This window comes from Giraffa tippelskirchi, chromosome 4 (assembly GCF_054371585.1).
Source record: "Giraffa tippelskirchi isolate mGirTip1 chromosome 4, T2T-mGirTip1v1.2.pri, whole genome shotgun sequence".
In the NCBI taxonomy this organism is placed as follows: domain Eukaryota; kingdom Metazoa; phylum Chordata; class Mammalia; order Artiodactyla; family Giraffidae; genus Giraffa; species Giraffa tippelskirchi.
This window is the reverse complement of record NC_137278.1, coordinates 141,524,117-141,541,077: the sequence shown is the minus strand read 5'-3', so window position 1 is coordinate 141,541,077 and position 16,961 is coordinate 141,524,117. Positions and strand designations below refer to the sequence as shown.

The 16,961-nt window shown below is 35.6% G+C and overlaps 1 protein-coding gene across 3 annotated transcripts in view; it reads right to left on the bottom strand.

Annotated features, from left to right (window-relative positions):
* Window positions 1–16,961, bottom strand: part of SLC2A13 (solute carrier family 2 member 13) — a 381,012-nt gene that overhangs the window by 275,675 nt on the left and 88,376 nt on the right. For all 3 annotated transcript variants that reach the window (XM_081483684.1, XM_081483681.1, XM_081483683.1), the window contains exon 3: window positions 1,771–1,979. In XM_081483684.1, coding sequence (XP_081339810.1) covers window positions 1,771–1,979 — 209 coding nt within the window. The remainder of the gene's footprint in view (window positions 1–1,770; window positions 1,980–16,961) is intronic.

The window sequence follows — 16,961 nt, the reverse complement described above, 5'->3', positions numbered from 1 at the left end:
ATTTATAATTTAAATTAACATTTTAAATTATATTTTAAAACCTAATACAATCCTGAACTCATAAAAATGAATTATTTTGTTGAAGCAAAATTCTCTTTAATATATGCACTAATGTGCAGAGTACTTGGGCTTCCCAGGTTGGCACTACAGTAAAGAACCTGCCTGCCAATGCAGGAGTCATTAGAGACATGGATTCAATCTCTGGATTGGGAAGATCCCCTGGAGGAAGGCATGACAACCCACTCCAGTATTCTTGACTGGAAAATACCATGGACAGAGGAGCCTGGCGGGCTACAATCCAGGGTTGCAAAGAGTCGGATAAAGTGACTACACACACATGCACAGATGCACGCAGAGTATTGGAAATGCTGACAATGCCAGGCGTGTGGTATATATACTGAGAAACTTTTTGTTAAAAATGACCTTCACCTAGATTGGGCTTACAATTAGCTAAAGGCTTTGGTCTGAGCAAGCAAGTAATAAGACCACAGTGTTGTGCTGTGTATATCTAAGTCAAGCCACGTTGGGCTTCCCTGGTGGCTCAGTTGGTAAACAATCTGCCTGCAACGCAGGAGACCTGGGTTCGATCCCTGGGTTGGGATGATCCCCTGGAGGAGGGCATGGCTATCCACTCCAGTATTCTTGCCTGGAAAATCCCACGAACAGAGGAGCCTGGCAGGCTACAGCCCACGAGGTCGCAAAGAGTTGGACACAACCAAGCAACTAAGCACACATGCACACGTGTGTGGCTACCAGAGTGACCAGTTTCTGAAGAGCGTTCATTCTGCTCTTTCTTCAGCTCTACCAAAGAATAGTAAGACAGGTGAGTGAACAGACCTTCCAAGACTTGTGTAAAACATATATGAAGAAAGGGGTGTGTTTGTGTTTGGTATATTTTCAGGTATGAAAAACCATTTTACTAATATAAGTTTAGCATCTCCAATGAACAACCAATTATTGTAGTGGCAGAAGGAAAGTTGAGAGAAAATAAAACAATTTTGGGGAATGTGAATCCAACAGGCATTGTAAAATATCTATTTTTTCCCCATCATAAAACTCTGGCAAATTGCTGACCCAAATCAGGCTGTCTTATTATAGATCCTGTCTGAGAATTTTTAAATCCCTATATGATTTCTTCTCTGAAATCATATTCATCAACATAAATTAACCAGAAACTTGCTTTTTTTTTTGGTTTCTGACATAGTGGAATTGTGATTAGACAATCAAACATTTTAATGAAGACAGGGAAATGCAAAACTATTCCATAACTAGTATACGAAGGTATATGCTTAGTCTTAGTATGGAAATTTATTAGTATGGAAAAATTAGTATGGAAATTAATGTAACACATGTAAATAAGGTGTTTAATTTTACTTAAGTGTTTTATTTTGACAACAGTTCACGCTGACTTTTTATTTAAGACAGAAGGTCAATAATGCAAGTTTATCTTTATATATTATATATTTACATGTAAAATATACTCAAAAAATGTTCCCCCATACAAAATGACACCCATATCAAGTATATCTGACTTAAAAGAAATAACAAAAATAAAAATTATGTGAGGACAGTGGCATTCTGAGAAATTTTTCTTCGTTCTTTTATAACACAATTATTTGCTTTTGAAATTAAAATACATTTATTTTGGCTTAGTTATACATATAGAACCACTTCATCATTTAGATATATTAAATAAAATTAAAAGAGTATGATTTATAAGTAAAATCATTATGTAGTCTTAAAATTAATATATGTATAAAATCCACATACCTGAGCCAACCTCTTTTTCCTCTTCTTCAATGTTGTTTTTGATACTATCATATTCCTCATCAATGGTCTGGTTACCACGCATCTGAGATAAAATTCTACGGGCCTTTTGAGTCTGTCCTTTCTGAATAAGCCATCGAGGGCTTTCAGGTAAAAAGAGAAAGCCAAAAAACTGTATAACTGCTGGAATTGCTGCAAGTCCCAGCATGTACCTGCAATAAGAAATTGATACATTGCTGTAAAATGTGGTCTTATAAATGCTGAGTATGAATAAAAGGTTTGCATTTATCACATTAGGAATAACATCTAATGGTAAAAATTATAGAAAGATTTTGTTTTCATCATATATATATGTGGGTCATCAGAAATAATGACATTTTTACATTGTAGCAGGAAATTGAAAAATGAGAAAATCTGATTCTTCTTTATCTCTCCCACAAATTACAATGAAAAGGAATGGACAAAAGTCACATTCATTACGGATATGCATTCTGAACCAAACACAACATGCAAAACACCATAATCACCATTCTTATCTAATACTACTATAATTTTGCAATTTACAATATAAACATGGGGTTAAGACAAAATTCTCTAATATCTGGTTAAAAGATATACTGTTCATTAAAATATATGCTCAGATTTCTTTACAGTTATTTCTTCTCTGTAAATAACCAGTTATGATTTCATTTTGCCATCAAGTAGCATATGTTTTCAGGCCAAAAGCACTCTACTTTGTTTTTTAAAAAAGACAAGGAGATGGGGAAGGACAGAGAGTTAGGAAAGCATATAGCAGCCGATAGCAGAAAATATATAGTCAGACGCAAATAATGATTATCAAAATGTTTAGGAATATGAAAAAGCTGCTTATGTTGTTTCATTTGTCCTCTTCTTCAGGCATCTGTTCTTATTTTAATTGTAGGATAATTACAATATTGTGATGGTTTTTGCAATACATCAACGTAAGTGTCTATTCTTAATGACTGGCAAAATTCTAAATAGCAAATAAGCACACCACTTTAAATCTACCAGAGAAATAACAAAGATAGCAATATGAATATATCAATATCAAAGATCTCTTCAAATTATTCTGACAACCGGACTAATCTCCTAACAACTCCAGGCCTCAATCCTTTTAAACTGTGTTATATTACATAAACTTCAAGGCCTCTTTAAACTGATGGCTTCTATGAATCTAGGAAGAGTCAGACACGACTGAGCAACTTAAAAAAAAAACTCAATCTAGGATACTTGGATGTTTCCTACTGATCCAAGTTCCCAGAATATTTTCCATGGTAGATGTATGGTGGCAGAGCTCAGAAGGCCAGTCCTGATTACATAATAATCCATAAATTAATAAGAATCCACCTGACTCAATACACTTTTCAAAGCTATTCTAACTTTTCAGTTCAGTTCAGTCACTCAGTCGTGTCTGAATCTTTGCGACCCCATGGACTGCAGCACACTAGGCTTCCCTGTCCATCACCAACTCCTGGAGCTTGCTCAAACTCATGTCCATTGAGTTGGTGATGCCATCCAACCATCTCAGCCTCGGTCATCCCCTTCAATCTTTCCCAGCATCAGGGTCTTTTCCAATGAGTCAGATCTTCACACCAGGTGTTAAGCTATGCTAAACCAAAAGTACAGCAATCCTGAAGACTCCATACACATATCTTGTGAACAAGTCTATTCTTTTCCAGGCAATTTCATTTTAATTCCAAAAAGAGTAGAAAAGTAAAATAAAACCGCTACATGAGTGTTCAGAGTATCTCTTATGACAACCTGTAGTGACAAATACACTCAGAAAAATTAACTAAGATGTAGAAAGTAAACAAAGTGTTTATGAATGACTGACTAAATAAATCACTTGACCTACAATATTAAAAGATCTTATTAGACATGTTTCATACTTTAATCCATTAAGTTTGACAGTTGCACCAATACTGAATCATTCCTTCCTCAGCTCACCTATGAAACATTTTTAACCTCAATTTATGTCATTATACCTTATATTATAATAAAGTATTTACCTATTTCACTTGATTGCATATTTAACCATGTATGCAGCAAAGGACCTTATAAAGTATCTTGCACAGTGGGCATTTAGTAAATGTTTTATGAAATGATACAAAACTGTTATATAATATAAACTGTCTATAAAAACTAAACAGAAAATAACTGTTTCACATTTTTAAAACATTTTATGCAAAACTCTACTGGGTCATTTAGGTCTGCAAAGTTACTTACAGAGTAATTCTTTCCAAGAAACTAAATTTTTGTAATTCAAGGTATAACCAAACCTTTTCTTCTGAAGAAGACTTATTTGATGAGAACTAAAAAGATTAGCTCACACAAATGCATATTTCTGGCCTCTTTCCTTTACGATGTTAACTTGTATAACCAAATCTGTTACTTAAATGTATGTTTTAATGCTGTAAATAAATGAAATTTCTATTTAGTTGTGTTCTCTCTTTAAAAATTTAAGAGAAAAGATTATCCTACACTGCCAATTACTTAAAAGAAAAGCAATAAAAAGATGGCTTGAAGAGCTTACTGATTGGAAGACCCTGATGCTGGGAAAGACTGAAGGCAAGACGAGAAGAGGGCAACAAAGGATGAGATGGTTGGATGGCATCACTGACTCAATGGACATGAGTTTGAGCAAACTCAAGGAGAGAGTGAAGGACAGGGAAGCCTGGCGTGCTGCAGCTAATGGGGTCACAAAGAAACAGACACAAGTTAGCAACTGAACAACAACAAATAAATGGCAGAAAACAAACATGTTGAATTAGGAAATAAATACGGAAAGTACTAAAGGTGAAACCCTTTATGTTCATTTCTTTATACCTTTCTCAATCTTTTATTCTGTTCTCCAAACTCCCTTAGTGATGAATTAAGATTAAAGGGATATACTAAATACTTCAAAGAAGCACTGAAATGAATAAAGAAACTGAATCATTTTTAGACCCAAAGATGCTCACGTAATACTTTGCACTATTATAGGCTCCCCTGGAACACTTCGTTATGCTCTATTTAATCCCAGAACATAAACTTTTTTAAAAGTAAAAGAAAAAAGAAGAGGAGAAAAGGGAAAAGAAAAACACAAACATTCATATTAGCTTGTTTTCTAAGCCATCTGTAGGAGACAGAATTATTCAGCCCTCCAGTCTTCTGAAATTTCTAAATGCAAAGAGTCTAGATCTGACATTTACAATTCATTGACTTAATACCAGGATAAGAAAAAGAAACTCACATTCTATCAACAAATTTTAAGGAAATTAAAGCGTATTTTCAGAGACTGGTCAAGATAAACATGTTTTATACATTTACATCCTAAGATTTCTCTTTTAAAAGTAAAACAAAGAAGCTTATTTTCAGTTCAATTCAGTCGCTCAGTCATGTCCGACTCTTTGTGACCCCATGCAATGCAGCACAGCAGGCTCCCCTGTCCATCACGAACACCCAGAACTTGCTCAAACTCATGTGCATCAAGTTGGTGATGCCATACAACCCATTTCATCCTCTGTCGTCCCCTTCTTCTCCTGCCTTGAATCTTTCCCAGCATCAGGGTATTTCCCAAGGATTCAGTTCTTCACATCAGGTGGCCAAAGTATTGGAGCTTCAGCTTCAGCATCAGTCCTTCTAATGAATATTCAGGACTGATTTTCTTTAGCATTGAATGGTTTTATCTCTTTGCGATCCAAGGGACTCTCAAGAGTCCTCTTCAATACCACATTTCAAAAGCATTAATTCCTCAGCACTCAGCTTTGTTTATGGTCCAACTCTCATATCCATACATAACTATTAGATGGACCTTTGTCAGCAAAGTAATATCTCTGCTTTTTAATATGCTGTCCAGGTTGGTCATAGTTTTTCTTCCAAGGAGCAAGCGTCTTTTAATTTCATGGCTGCAGTCACCATCTGCAGTGATTTTGGAGCCCAAGAAAATAAAATCGGTCACTGTTTCCATTGTTTCCCCATCTATTTCCCCATCTTTGCATCCATGATGGGACCAGATGCCATGATCTTCATTTTTTTAATGTTGAGTGTTAAACCAGCTTTTTCACTCTTTTCTTTCACTTTCATCAAGAGGCTCTTTAGTTCTTCTTCACGTTCAGCCATAAGAGTGGCATCATCTGCATACCTGAGGTTATTGATATCACTCCCAGCAATCTGATTACAGGTTGTGATTCATCCAGCCCAACATTTCACATGATGTACTTTGCATAAAAGTTAAATAAGCAGGGTGACAATATACAGCCTTGACACACTCCTTTCCCAATTTGGAACCAGTCTATTGTTCCATGCCCAGTTCTAACTGTTGCTTCTTGACCTGCATACAATCTAGGTTAGCTAAAGCACTGCTATAGACTCACCAAGAGTCCTCTAAATCCAAGGAAACCAGATGAATGACAAGAGTACACTGATAAACTAGGCAGGCAATTCCCCAACAAACAAGTAGCCCCCTGACATGGGATATCTCCTTATTATAAGTCAAATTAACAGTTCTAAACCCTGGCTACACATCAGAATCACCCAAGAGGCTTTTAAAACATACCAGCATTCAGGTCCCAACCACCCCAGAGATTCTGACTAATTGGTCTGGGCTTTAAGACCAGGAAATTCTATTTTCTTTCTATTTTTTAAATTTATTTATTTATCTATTTTTTACTTTACAATATTGTATTAGTTTTGCCATACATTGACATGAATCTATTTTCTTAAAAGTTCCCAAGGTGGTACTAATGTGCCTTCATGGCTGAAAACCACTGATCTAAGTGTTTTAAAAACCCAGGGGGTGAAAGTGAACAACAAGCACTCAAGGTCCACATTTTAAGCACATGCCATTTACCTTCTAGAGGCCAGACAGCACATCAAGCTGAAAGAATGGGAAAGGAGGTTGACTCAAGAAAAAGTGCCAAGCCTTCATGAATTCTAAAATCTTTAGCATTTTCTTTAGTATCAAGATCACTCAAAGAAAGATACCTTTTAACACTTTCTAAACTGAAGTTAACAAATGAGCTATTCTCTGGTACAACTAGCAGTACCAGGACCTACATACCAGACAACTAAGACAGGAACCTCAAATACTAAGCAATACTTTCAAATTGTGTGTTTGGGCCGGCTATCAACAAAGGAGACAAGCCTGGTTTCATCTCAGATTAAGCCTTTCCAGTGTCAGGAACTGAAACTCTGTAAACCAAACATCCTTCATTCCTAGATGTCAACCTTCTACACTATGGCTGAGCAGACCTGCTAAGCTGCTGCTATCAGATGGCCTGTTCCTCACACAAAACCAAATAAGTCCTTCATTGAACTGAGCATTTACAATCAATCTTGTCTTAAAGGAATCACATTGCTCTCACCTATGAAACTTAAGACAAGTGTCCTCGAATAGATGGACATTTTAAGACACAGTATTTTGTAGTTCATAACTGCCCCTCTCTGAACTGATGACAAAATGGTTATCTGATAACACAGTCAACAGATAAACATGTTATTTATCTCTAATAGTTCCACACTGATGTTAATTATGTCCCAAATTCATGAAAATCTACTTGAAGGTATAAACTCAGCTTGGACACATGATCATTTCACAGTAACAGCAAAAGTAATAGCTAACACACAGCACTAGCACTAGTTACTGTGTGCCAAGCACTGCTCAAAGGAATTAAAATATCTTATTTATCTCAAAACAACCCTAGGACATAGGTACCATTATTATTACCATTTTAAAGACAAGAAAACGAGGCACAAAGAAGATACAGAACTAGCATGCAGTAGAATTAGGATTAAAACCCAGGCTCCCTATAATAAATGTTTCTTTTAAGTTAAGCTACAATAAATGTTTAATGATTACTTGATAAAGTTCATAAACAGGGGCATACATTTACATTAGTCTCATATTTAAATACTTTGAAGGATCGCTTCAGAAGTTTGTTGTTTACACATCTCTCAGTGTTGTTAACACATCTCAGTAAGGCCCTGCAGCAACAAAAGGAGAAAGAGCCTCTGGGTGCTGTCCTCCCAGTCTTGCCAAACACAGCACAGCACTGGACTAGGCACCCACTAGGCTAGGGATCTGCAAACTGGACTTAACAACACTGACCCACTAGTGGCAAACCAAATATCTTTTTTCTTCTCAACACCAGAGTGTTTCTATGAGAACAGCTGACTATTAGTTAAAAGAAAATATAATGTGTAAGGGTAAACTTCTACTGTTCACTAGGCCAAACTGAATTTTGATTTCATTTTTCTTTAATCTACACAGGTAAACTTTTCATACAGGAAAAATCTAGACAATAAGACAACAGGTAATTTAAAAGAAGATTGGAGCAACAAAATTTTGACTTGAGAGTTGATCCTTTCAAAATGTTTTATATGACAAGCTGGGCTGTGCTGTGCTAAGTCGCATCAGTTGTGTCTGACTCTTTGTGACCCCATGGACTGTAGCCTGTCAAGCTCCTATGTTCATGGAATTTTCCAGGCAAGAATACTGGAGTGGATTGCCATTTCCTCCTCCAGGGGATCTTCCCGGCCCAGGAATCGAACCCGAGTCTCTTACATTGCCTGCATGGGCAAGCAAGTTCTTTACCACTAGCACCACCTGGGAAGTCCCTTTATATGACATATATGATATTAACAAATCTAAAGTTGCTTTTCTCTACATTTTGTTTTCCAATGTCTGCCTCCCAGAGGCTTCCCCAAAAGGAACCGTGCTGGAGAGAGTAACTGTTATCCTGCATCATGTTCTTTTTTTACTTCTTTTCTCCCCTGTATTCTTTTTCTTCCTCAAATTCTCAAATGACAGGAAAAAAAGGTTACCAGGGCCTTGTAATGTAAGAGCCATACATACAATTTATGGTTTTAATTGTAAGTTAAGCTATAACAGAAAACTATCACAGCTAGGGGAATTGTATTACAAAGTGTTATATTTAAAACAAACTGTATAAAATTATTTTTATGGCTCTTGAGGTGCTATATTATACTAACAGAATACATTTTCATGTGGAAAAGCACAGTAAAGATTTTTTTGGACATTGCAGTCATTTAGCCAATTATCCTCCTAATGAGCCATGAGAGCATTAAGGTGCAGCTCAATAATCACTTCCTTACCTGTCTCTAGACCTCAGGTTGTTAAAAATTTACATTTTTAAGCCAAATAATCACATTACATTTTTCTAGTCATAGAGAATCTTGATATTTTTCAAAACACAATCTCTGAAACTGTCTTGGGTACAGGGAGGGTTTTTAGCAATATCCTCTGATAATATAGAATACCGTCTTATAATAAACTGAAAAAAAAAAAACAAATACATTTGTTATTCTAACAGTTTTACCTCCATTCTTTATCTTCTAGTTTGCATTTATATCTATTTTCTATTAATTTAGAAATAAGAATATTATGCTAGCCCATTTCTATGGGCTAGTATGTTAACCCATTTCTAAGAACACAAATATATTAGAGGAATACTGTATCACAAATACTAAGATACTGTGCTTTATTCTTTAAAAGTCTACAATTTCAAACTGGCATCCTTTCACATGTAATTATGAAATAAACTTTAAACCTTTTTTTCCTAAAATGTTTCACTGAACATCATAGAACGAGTCAGCAGTTAGAATCAGTAAATTCTTTTAAAATGTTACTTTATAAAGATTTAAATTACTTTATGCTTACTTAGAATGCTAAGGCTGAACTTCAAACATCTGAATGCAAGTTAAGTGCCAAACTCGAAGAAATTGAGCATCATGAACAAACTTAATCAGAGTGCAGTATTGTGTAAATCCAAAAACATCTCCCCAAGCTGCAACTTTCCAATATATCAATCGTTATACTCTATTTAGATTGGTTAGAATTTCCCCTTAAAAAGGCATAAGCCAATCCCTTCAAACCACATTCAAGAACACAGTCCTTCAGCCCTATATCTAGAGCTACTCAACTTTGATGTTCAAGAGTCCTGTGGATTTTGAGTTTGTTCATATATTTCTCATATACTTTAAGTAATAATACATGAGTAATACATTTACTCCAAAATCTCTATTCTTGGATTTACAAATGAAACAGCCACCTTTAAATATTAATAATAAAATATTTACTCATTAGTCAACAAACATAAGTTATGATTTATATATGTTCCTACTTAATGCAGAAGTTTTAAATGCAAGAACACAGTAATGAATTTTACTATCTGCTACAATTATAACAACTTACTTCAAAATATATTTTTTAAGTTTTGTTCATCACTCAGAAGAAATTAAAACAAGAATTACACTGCCTTAAAAAGGCTGCAAATGAACTTATCTACAAAACCAAAATAGAGTTACAGACATAGGTAATAAATTCATGGTTTCCAGCAGGTAAGGGGGGGAGGACTAAATTGGGAGACTAATATTGACACATATGCTATGCTATGCTATGCTAAGTCGCTTCAGTCGTGTCCGCCTCTGTGCGACCCCATAGACGGCAGCTCACCAGGCTCCACCGTACCTAGGATTCTCCAGGCAAGAATACTGGAGTGGGTTGCCATTTCCTTCTCCGGGGTATCTTCCAGATCCAGGGATCAAACCCATGTCTCCTGCATTGGCAGGCAGATTCTTTACCACTGAGTCACTAGGGAGGCCCTTAAACTGCGATAAAACATACAAAATAAAATTTCCCATTTTAATCACATTTAAGTGTATAGATCTGTAGCATCGAGTACATTCACAATGTTGTACGATCATCTGCTAATTTTTGTTTATGGATTTTGAAGTAAATTATACGTTCTCTATCATTTTTAATTCTGATGAATTGACTCTTTTAGCATTATGAAATCTAAATCATCTCTGGTAATACCACATCTCAAAGTCTACTTTGTGTGCTTATTAATATAGCCACACGAGCTTTCTTATACTTACTGTTTGCACAGTCTGTCTTTTGTCCTCCTTTCACTTTTAACCTCTCTATGCCATTTTATTTAAAGTGTATCTCTTTCGGACAACATAAACCTGTGTCATGCTTTTTATACAAAATGATAATTTTTTTACATTTAATGTAACTGTTCCTGTAATTGGATTTTAAGTCTACCATTTTGCTATCTGCTTTCTATTCGTCCCATCAGCTATGTATTCTTTTCTTGCCTTTGTTCAGATTATACAAATATTTTAAATAATTTTATTTTAATGCTTATAATGACTCCTTAGCTGTAAATTTTTGTAATCTATTCCAGTGGTTGTTTTCAGGATGAAACATGCATCTTAACTTATCATTCTACCTAGACATAATATTGTAACTCTTCACAAACATGCATAAGTCCATTTACTGGGCCCAATTATCTTGCTCTTGTCACCATATACTTTATAATGTACATACATTACAAATTGTACAATACATACAAACAATCATATCTTTCAAAGAATTTGAGAGATGAAAACAACAAAGTTTTTGGCCTCCTATGATAGCCACTATTCTATCTCCGTCCTATAGGGGAGTTTCACCTAATGTCATTTCCCTTCTCTGAAAAATTTCCTTAGCATTTCTTATAAAGCAGGAGGTCTAGTGTGAACAGATCTTCCTAATTTTAGATTATCTGAAAATGTTTTATAAGAATAATCTTGGGGTTTGCCTACCTTGACCAATTTTTTTTTCAATTATGGGTCACACTTTCTGTTTATCTGCGCATCTAAAAATTTTTAATGTGTTTTGAAAATTGTGGATAAACTCTGAAGACTCTAGATTTTGTTCTCTTCTGAAGAATACTGACTTTTATTAGGCACCTTCTATCTGTGGAAGCTTGGTTTTACACTTGGTTAGTGTAAATCTGTTTTCAGTTTTGGCTTGTTCTTAGGAGAAATTCCTTAAGCATACAACAAGACTTTATGCCTAAGCTATGGTGCTTCTAGGATTTCAGTGGAAAACTCAAGGTGTTGGCCCCTCTAACCTGGTAGGTTTCAAATTCCAAATATGTCCTTCCTCCTATGGGCAGGAAATAAAATCTCTCTCATCTTTCACCATCTTTTAACTATTGTTTTCTGCAGGCTCCATGGAATCTCCCTTGTAATATTCATAGTTTATGGATCTATAAAATATTTGTAGCAAATTAATATTCATATTTGGAGGCTTCCTCCTATATGGGTGATTTTTTTTCTAGATTTCCCCCTCAAATTTCACCTGCTCTGGCCACCCCAAACTCTAGCCACTGATAAAACAGGCCAATAAAACTGCTGCTTTCTAGTTAAGTTCTCACTACCCAGTATCATGAATTGAGGGTTGGTAGCTCAAACGGTACAGAATCTACCTGCAATGAGGAAGACCCAGGTTGCATCCCTGGATTGGGAAGATCCCATGGAGAAAGAAATGGCAACCCACTCCAGTATTCTTGCCTGGAGAATCCCATGGACAGAGGAGCCTGGTAGGCTACAGTCCATGGGCTCGCAAACAGTCGGACAGGACTGAGCAACTAACCCTTTCATTCAGAGAAAAAGTCATAGGTGTATGCCTCACCATGAACTGTTCCCTCCAAAGATCAAATGCTCCTTCAGTTCCTTGGTGCTAGAGCTCTCTAGTGTTTTAAATAGTTTTTTTTTTTTTAATTCTGTCTCTGACTTATAATGGTTATCTTCAGTGGAGGTTAGTGTTATGCAAATTAGTCTCATTAACAAACTATATTAACTTTTTACCTGGAAATTTCAGATAGTTGAATGTGAGGTGATTTTTACTGCTAGCTTTATGCAAGATAGAGACTCAGACTAAGATTTTTAGGGGAGACAACAGCAAACAAAACTTAAGAACATTTAAGAGTTAGTATGTTCATAGCTATTAACTCATTTGATTCTCACAATAACGCTGAACAATTGCTGAAGCATTCGCTAAATGAGGATGTTAGTGCTTGGATAAAGCAATCCATGTACTGTTAAAGCAAGTTTCAAGTCTATACTATGCTACCTTTATGATAAACAGTCATACATTTTCTGTCTGAATTCTGTCAATAATATAATTACAAATACCTTTAGTATTAAGATATTTACTTGTAAACAGGCTGTTAACCAAATTCATCTATCTTAAAATGGCCAATGTCATAAATTATGAGAGTTCTCTCTCCAATATATGTGCTTAGAAATATCATCCTCTTTTAAATATGATTCTGAAAATCATCTTATGGACATGGTTTTTAAATTATAAAATATTATGAGAGAGAGAAAATGTAATGCTGGTTTTTAAAAAATTATTTTCTAAGACTGTCAATAATCAAAGTGAACTCAAACAAATATGAACAACGTTACTGTTAAAGAGAGCACAATGGATTCAAAGTTCTATTCATACTTAGAAGTGGGAAAGTGGGAAAACTAGCCTTCCCACTTCACTTCCAAAGACCCAAATAGTAATCATGGCCCTCCCACCAGCCACTCTGAAATGCCCAAACATGATTGGCTCTTTCATACCACAGGGCGTTTAGAAATTATATTTTGCCCAGAGTTTCCTTCTCCCTTATTCTGTCTGGAACTCTTCTATTCATAAAAGACTCAGCTCACATATCATTCTATTGTTAAGATAAGTTATTCTTTCCCCTTGAGAGTTCCCATAACACTATGATTTACTTAACATGTCAATGAAAAGTCTATCACTAGCGTGTGAGGTGCTTGATTGATTAAGGGCAGGTACATTTCTGTTTTGTTTTGGGGTTTTTTTTAACTTTTTATTTCGTATTGGGTAACAATGTTGTGATAGTTTCAGGGGAACAGCAAAGGGACTCAGATATACATACACACGTATCCATTCTCTCCCAAAATCCCCTCCCATCCAGGCTGCCACATAACACTGAGTAGAATTCCATGTGCTATAAAATAGGTCCTTGTTGGTTGTTCATTTTAATATAGTATTGTGTTCATGACGATCCCAAACTCCCTAACTAGGACAGGTACATTTCTTATTGATCTTTCTATCTCTAGTGCCAAGTACAATAGAAGTATATAGTAGGTACGAAAATTTTTTTTGAATGACTGAATGATTTCCATACTAACTGATGTCTCCAAGAGTATCACGTCACTACCTCACATTAATATTCTGGCAGTATTCAACAGGTTCCCTAAACCCATCCAAGAGCCAAGAGTTCCATAAATTCTGGACATCACTGTTATCTTAGTCATTGACTCACATTATGCCATGATTTGCTTAAAAATTATTAGCTTCCCTTTGCTTGTAAGGGGAGGCAACCTCCTCCAGGATTCTTGCTTGGAAAATTCCATGGACAGAGGAGCCTGGTGGGCAGCAGTCCATGGAGTCACAAAGAGTCAGACATGACAGCACACACAAAAACACAAAACCTCCAGGCCAGAATTCACAGACCTCTACAATCTGGCTCCAATCTACTGTGTACATTATCACTTCAATTTAACGCCTCCTGATTCTGCCTTCACCCATCCTACATTCTGCCACCATTTTCACCTCAGTCCCCATAAAGTGAAGTCACTCAGTTGTGTCCAACTCTTTGCAATCCCATGGACTGTAGCCTACTAGGCTCCTCCGTCCACAGGATTCTCCAGGCAAGAGTACTGGAGTGGGTTGCCATTTCCTTTTCCATTTCCTTTTCTTCAGTCCCCATGAATCCTACCAATTCTTCAAAGCTCAGCATAAGTCTCACGTTGTCCATGAATCAGCCTTGTCATTCTCCAGAAAAAAATCTAATGGAGATGTAACTAGCAACAATACTTTGTGCTTTCATTCATCACCTTTATTACCTCAAATTTTCCTTCTACAGCTGAAAAAAGAAAAGGAAAATAAAAGAACATCACATGAATGATGAAACATGCAAAAATACCCAGCACACTTGGATACTTTGCAAATAATTGTATACAGCCTACTGAGATGAAATAAGATAACTGTAATATAAAAATAAATAAATTGGAGAATTAGTAAAAGCGAATATGAAGGAGAAGAATTTAGCCCTTCTTCAGATATACCATTACTTTTAATATAAATCACATGAAGATTTATGTATTTGTAAATAGAGGAACACTAATTTGAAAATTAGCTTTGTCCAAGAGAGAAGAACAAAGAATGTTCTGGAATGCAGAGAGGTATATTATTTTGAGGGGGGTAAAGTCTCAGAGGCTCGGAAACCACTTCTCTTTTTCTTATTTTTATGTTCAATAAGGAATGCTTATGATTAATAATCTTGCTTTTCAGCTATCTGCAAAGGGTATCTATTCCCCAGCAGAAATTAATGAATTGGCACTTTTGCTTTATAATCAATATCTCTTTAGTTTGGTTAAGAGTCTCTTCCCTGGAGCTCAGTCAATTTTACCTTAGTTCAATAAACACTTACTGAGCAATTACTATGTTCCAGGCCCTTTTCTAGACCTAAAAATGAGTACAAGGTCAATGATATTAAAAAGCTTCAATGTGAAATAAAGAAACAGAATAAGCAAATGGTTCAAAACAGTACAATCAGTACAAAAGTGAAGCCATATACAAAGCATTATGAAAGGACAAAAGGACAAAACAAATTCATATGATATACAAACAAAGATTTAAAGGAGGAACAAGAATTGCACTGGTAAAGCAGGACAGGGTAGAAAGACTAATCAAGCCAAAGTGAGCAGAAGGAAAAAAAAACACGAAAAACAAGATGTGACTGGTGTAGAGTTTATAGGCATAAACCTATATTGTATAAAGAAGGAAGGAAGAAGATAACAATAAACTAAAAAATCTAGGAAAACAGATATTGATTGGATAACAAAAAACACTACAAGCTGTGATGAACAGACTGATTTCTTTCTGTAGGAAATGGGGAATCTTTGAAGCAGTGGTACATCCAGATAAGTATTTTAGACCAATTCTGGTGGTGGCAAAGTTCACTTTACTGTATGTTTACAGAGTGCCAAACTTTAACTCAACAATTAAAATAGAAAACCTTTCTTTGCCTGAGAGTAGTAACTAAATCTCACCATGCTCAATAAGCACAACTTTAAAATATTAGCACAGAAAAGGGCAAACAGTGATAAAACTTCCTATCATAGGTGTTAACTACCAAAATAACTCTCTCACCTTTGTAAGTTCTATATCAGATAAAAATAAAATCTTTCACAAAACTATTAGTCTTCAGGGAAATGCAAATCAAAATCACAACAAGACACCACTTCATACACACTGGGATGACTACCATGGAAAAAGAGAGATAATAAACATTTATCAGGATATGGAAAAACTGGAACTCTCACACACTGCTAAATGGGAATGTGAAACAGAGCAGACATTGTGGAGGATAGTCTTACAGTTCCTCCAAAGGTAAACATAGTTACCATATGACCTAGCAAGTCTACTCCTAGGTATACACTTGAGAGAATTGAAAATATATCTCCATCCTGAAACCTGTACACAGATATTCATAGCAGCATTATTTTTAATAGCCAAAAAGTAGAAATCACTCAAATGTCCATCAACAAATGAACAGCTACCTAATATGTGATATACTCCATTGTTGTTTAGTCACAAAGTCCTGTCCAACCTTTTGAGACCTATGGACTGCAGCCTGCCAGAGTCCTCTGTCCATGGGATCTTCCAGGTGAACTGAATAGTTTATCAATTATATTTCAATAAATCTATTTTAAAAAACTGAATCTTTATTGATACTTTCAAAAACCTATTTGCCCTTTCCTCACGGAACCCAATGATATTCTTCCCAGTATAGAATGTATGATGACACTACAGTGTTAGAAAAAATATAATCTTCTACTGCTGAATATTCTCCTGGCTAGAAAAATATCAGTCTTTTACTGGTCAATCTTTTACTGGCAATTCTAGACAAGTTCATCTTCTAGCAGTTCAGCGAAAACAGTTTACATCTAAACAATGAGAGAATAGAAGCATTGACCCATCAAGCAAAATAAGGTGATTTAGTTTTTCAACAAAAACATCCGAGAAGTTTCTCAGTCAGTTTCAACTTCTGTATATCTTAATTTGATTGTTACCATAAAAATGATTCAGTAATCACATTTTAGATAATAAACTCTCAGGAGCTGAATGAGGGAAAAGGTGGGTAGATATCAAGTGAAAAGAACAGGCTCTAATTTGTGTCATCTAATAACTATGTTGAATGGTTTGCTTGGAAACAAACAGAGATCATTCTGTCATTTTCAAGACTGCACCCAAGTACAGCACTTCAGACACTTTTGTTGACTATGAGGGCTACTCCATTTCTTCTAAGGGATAC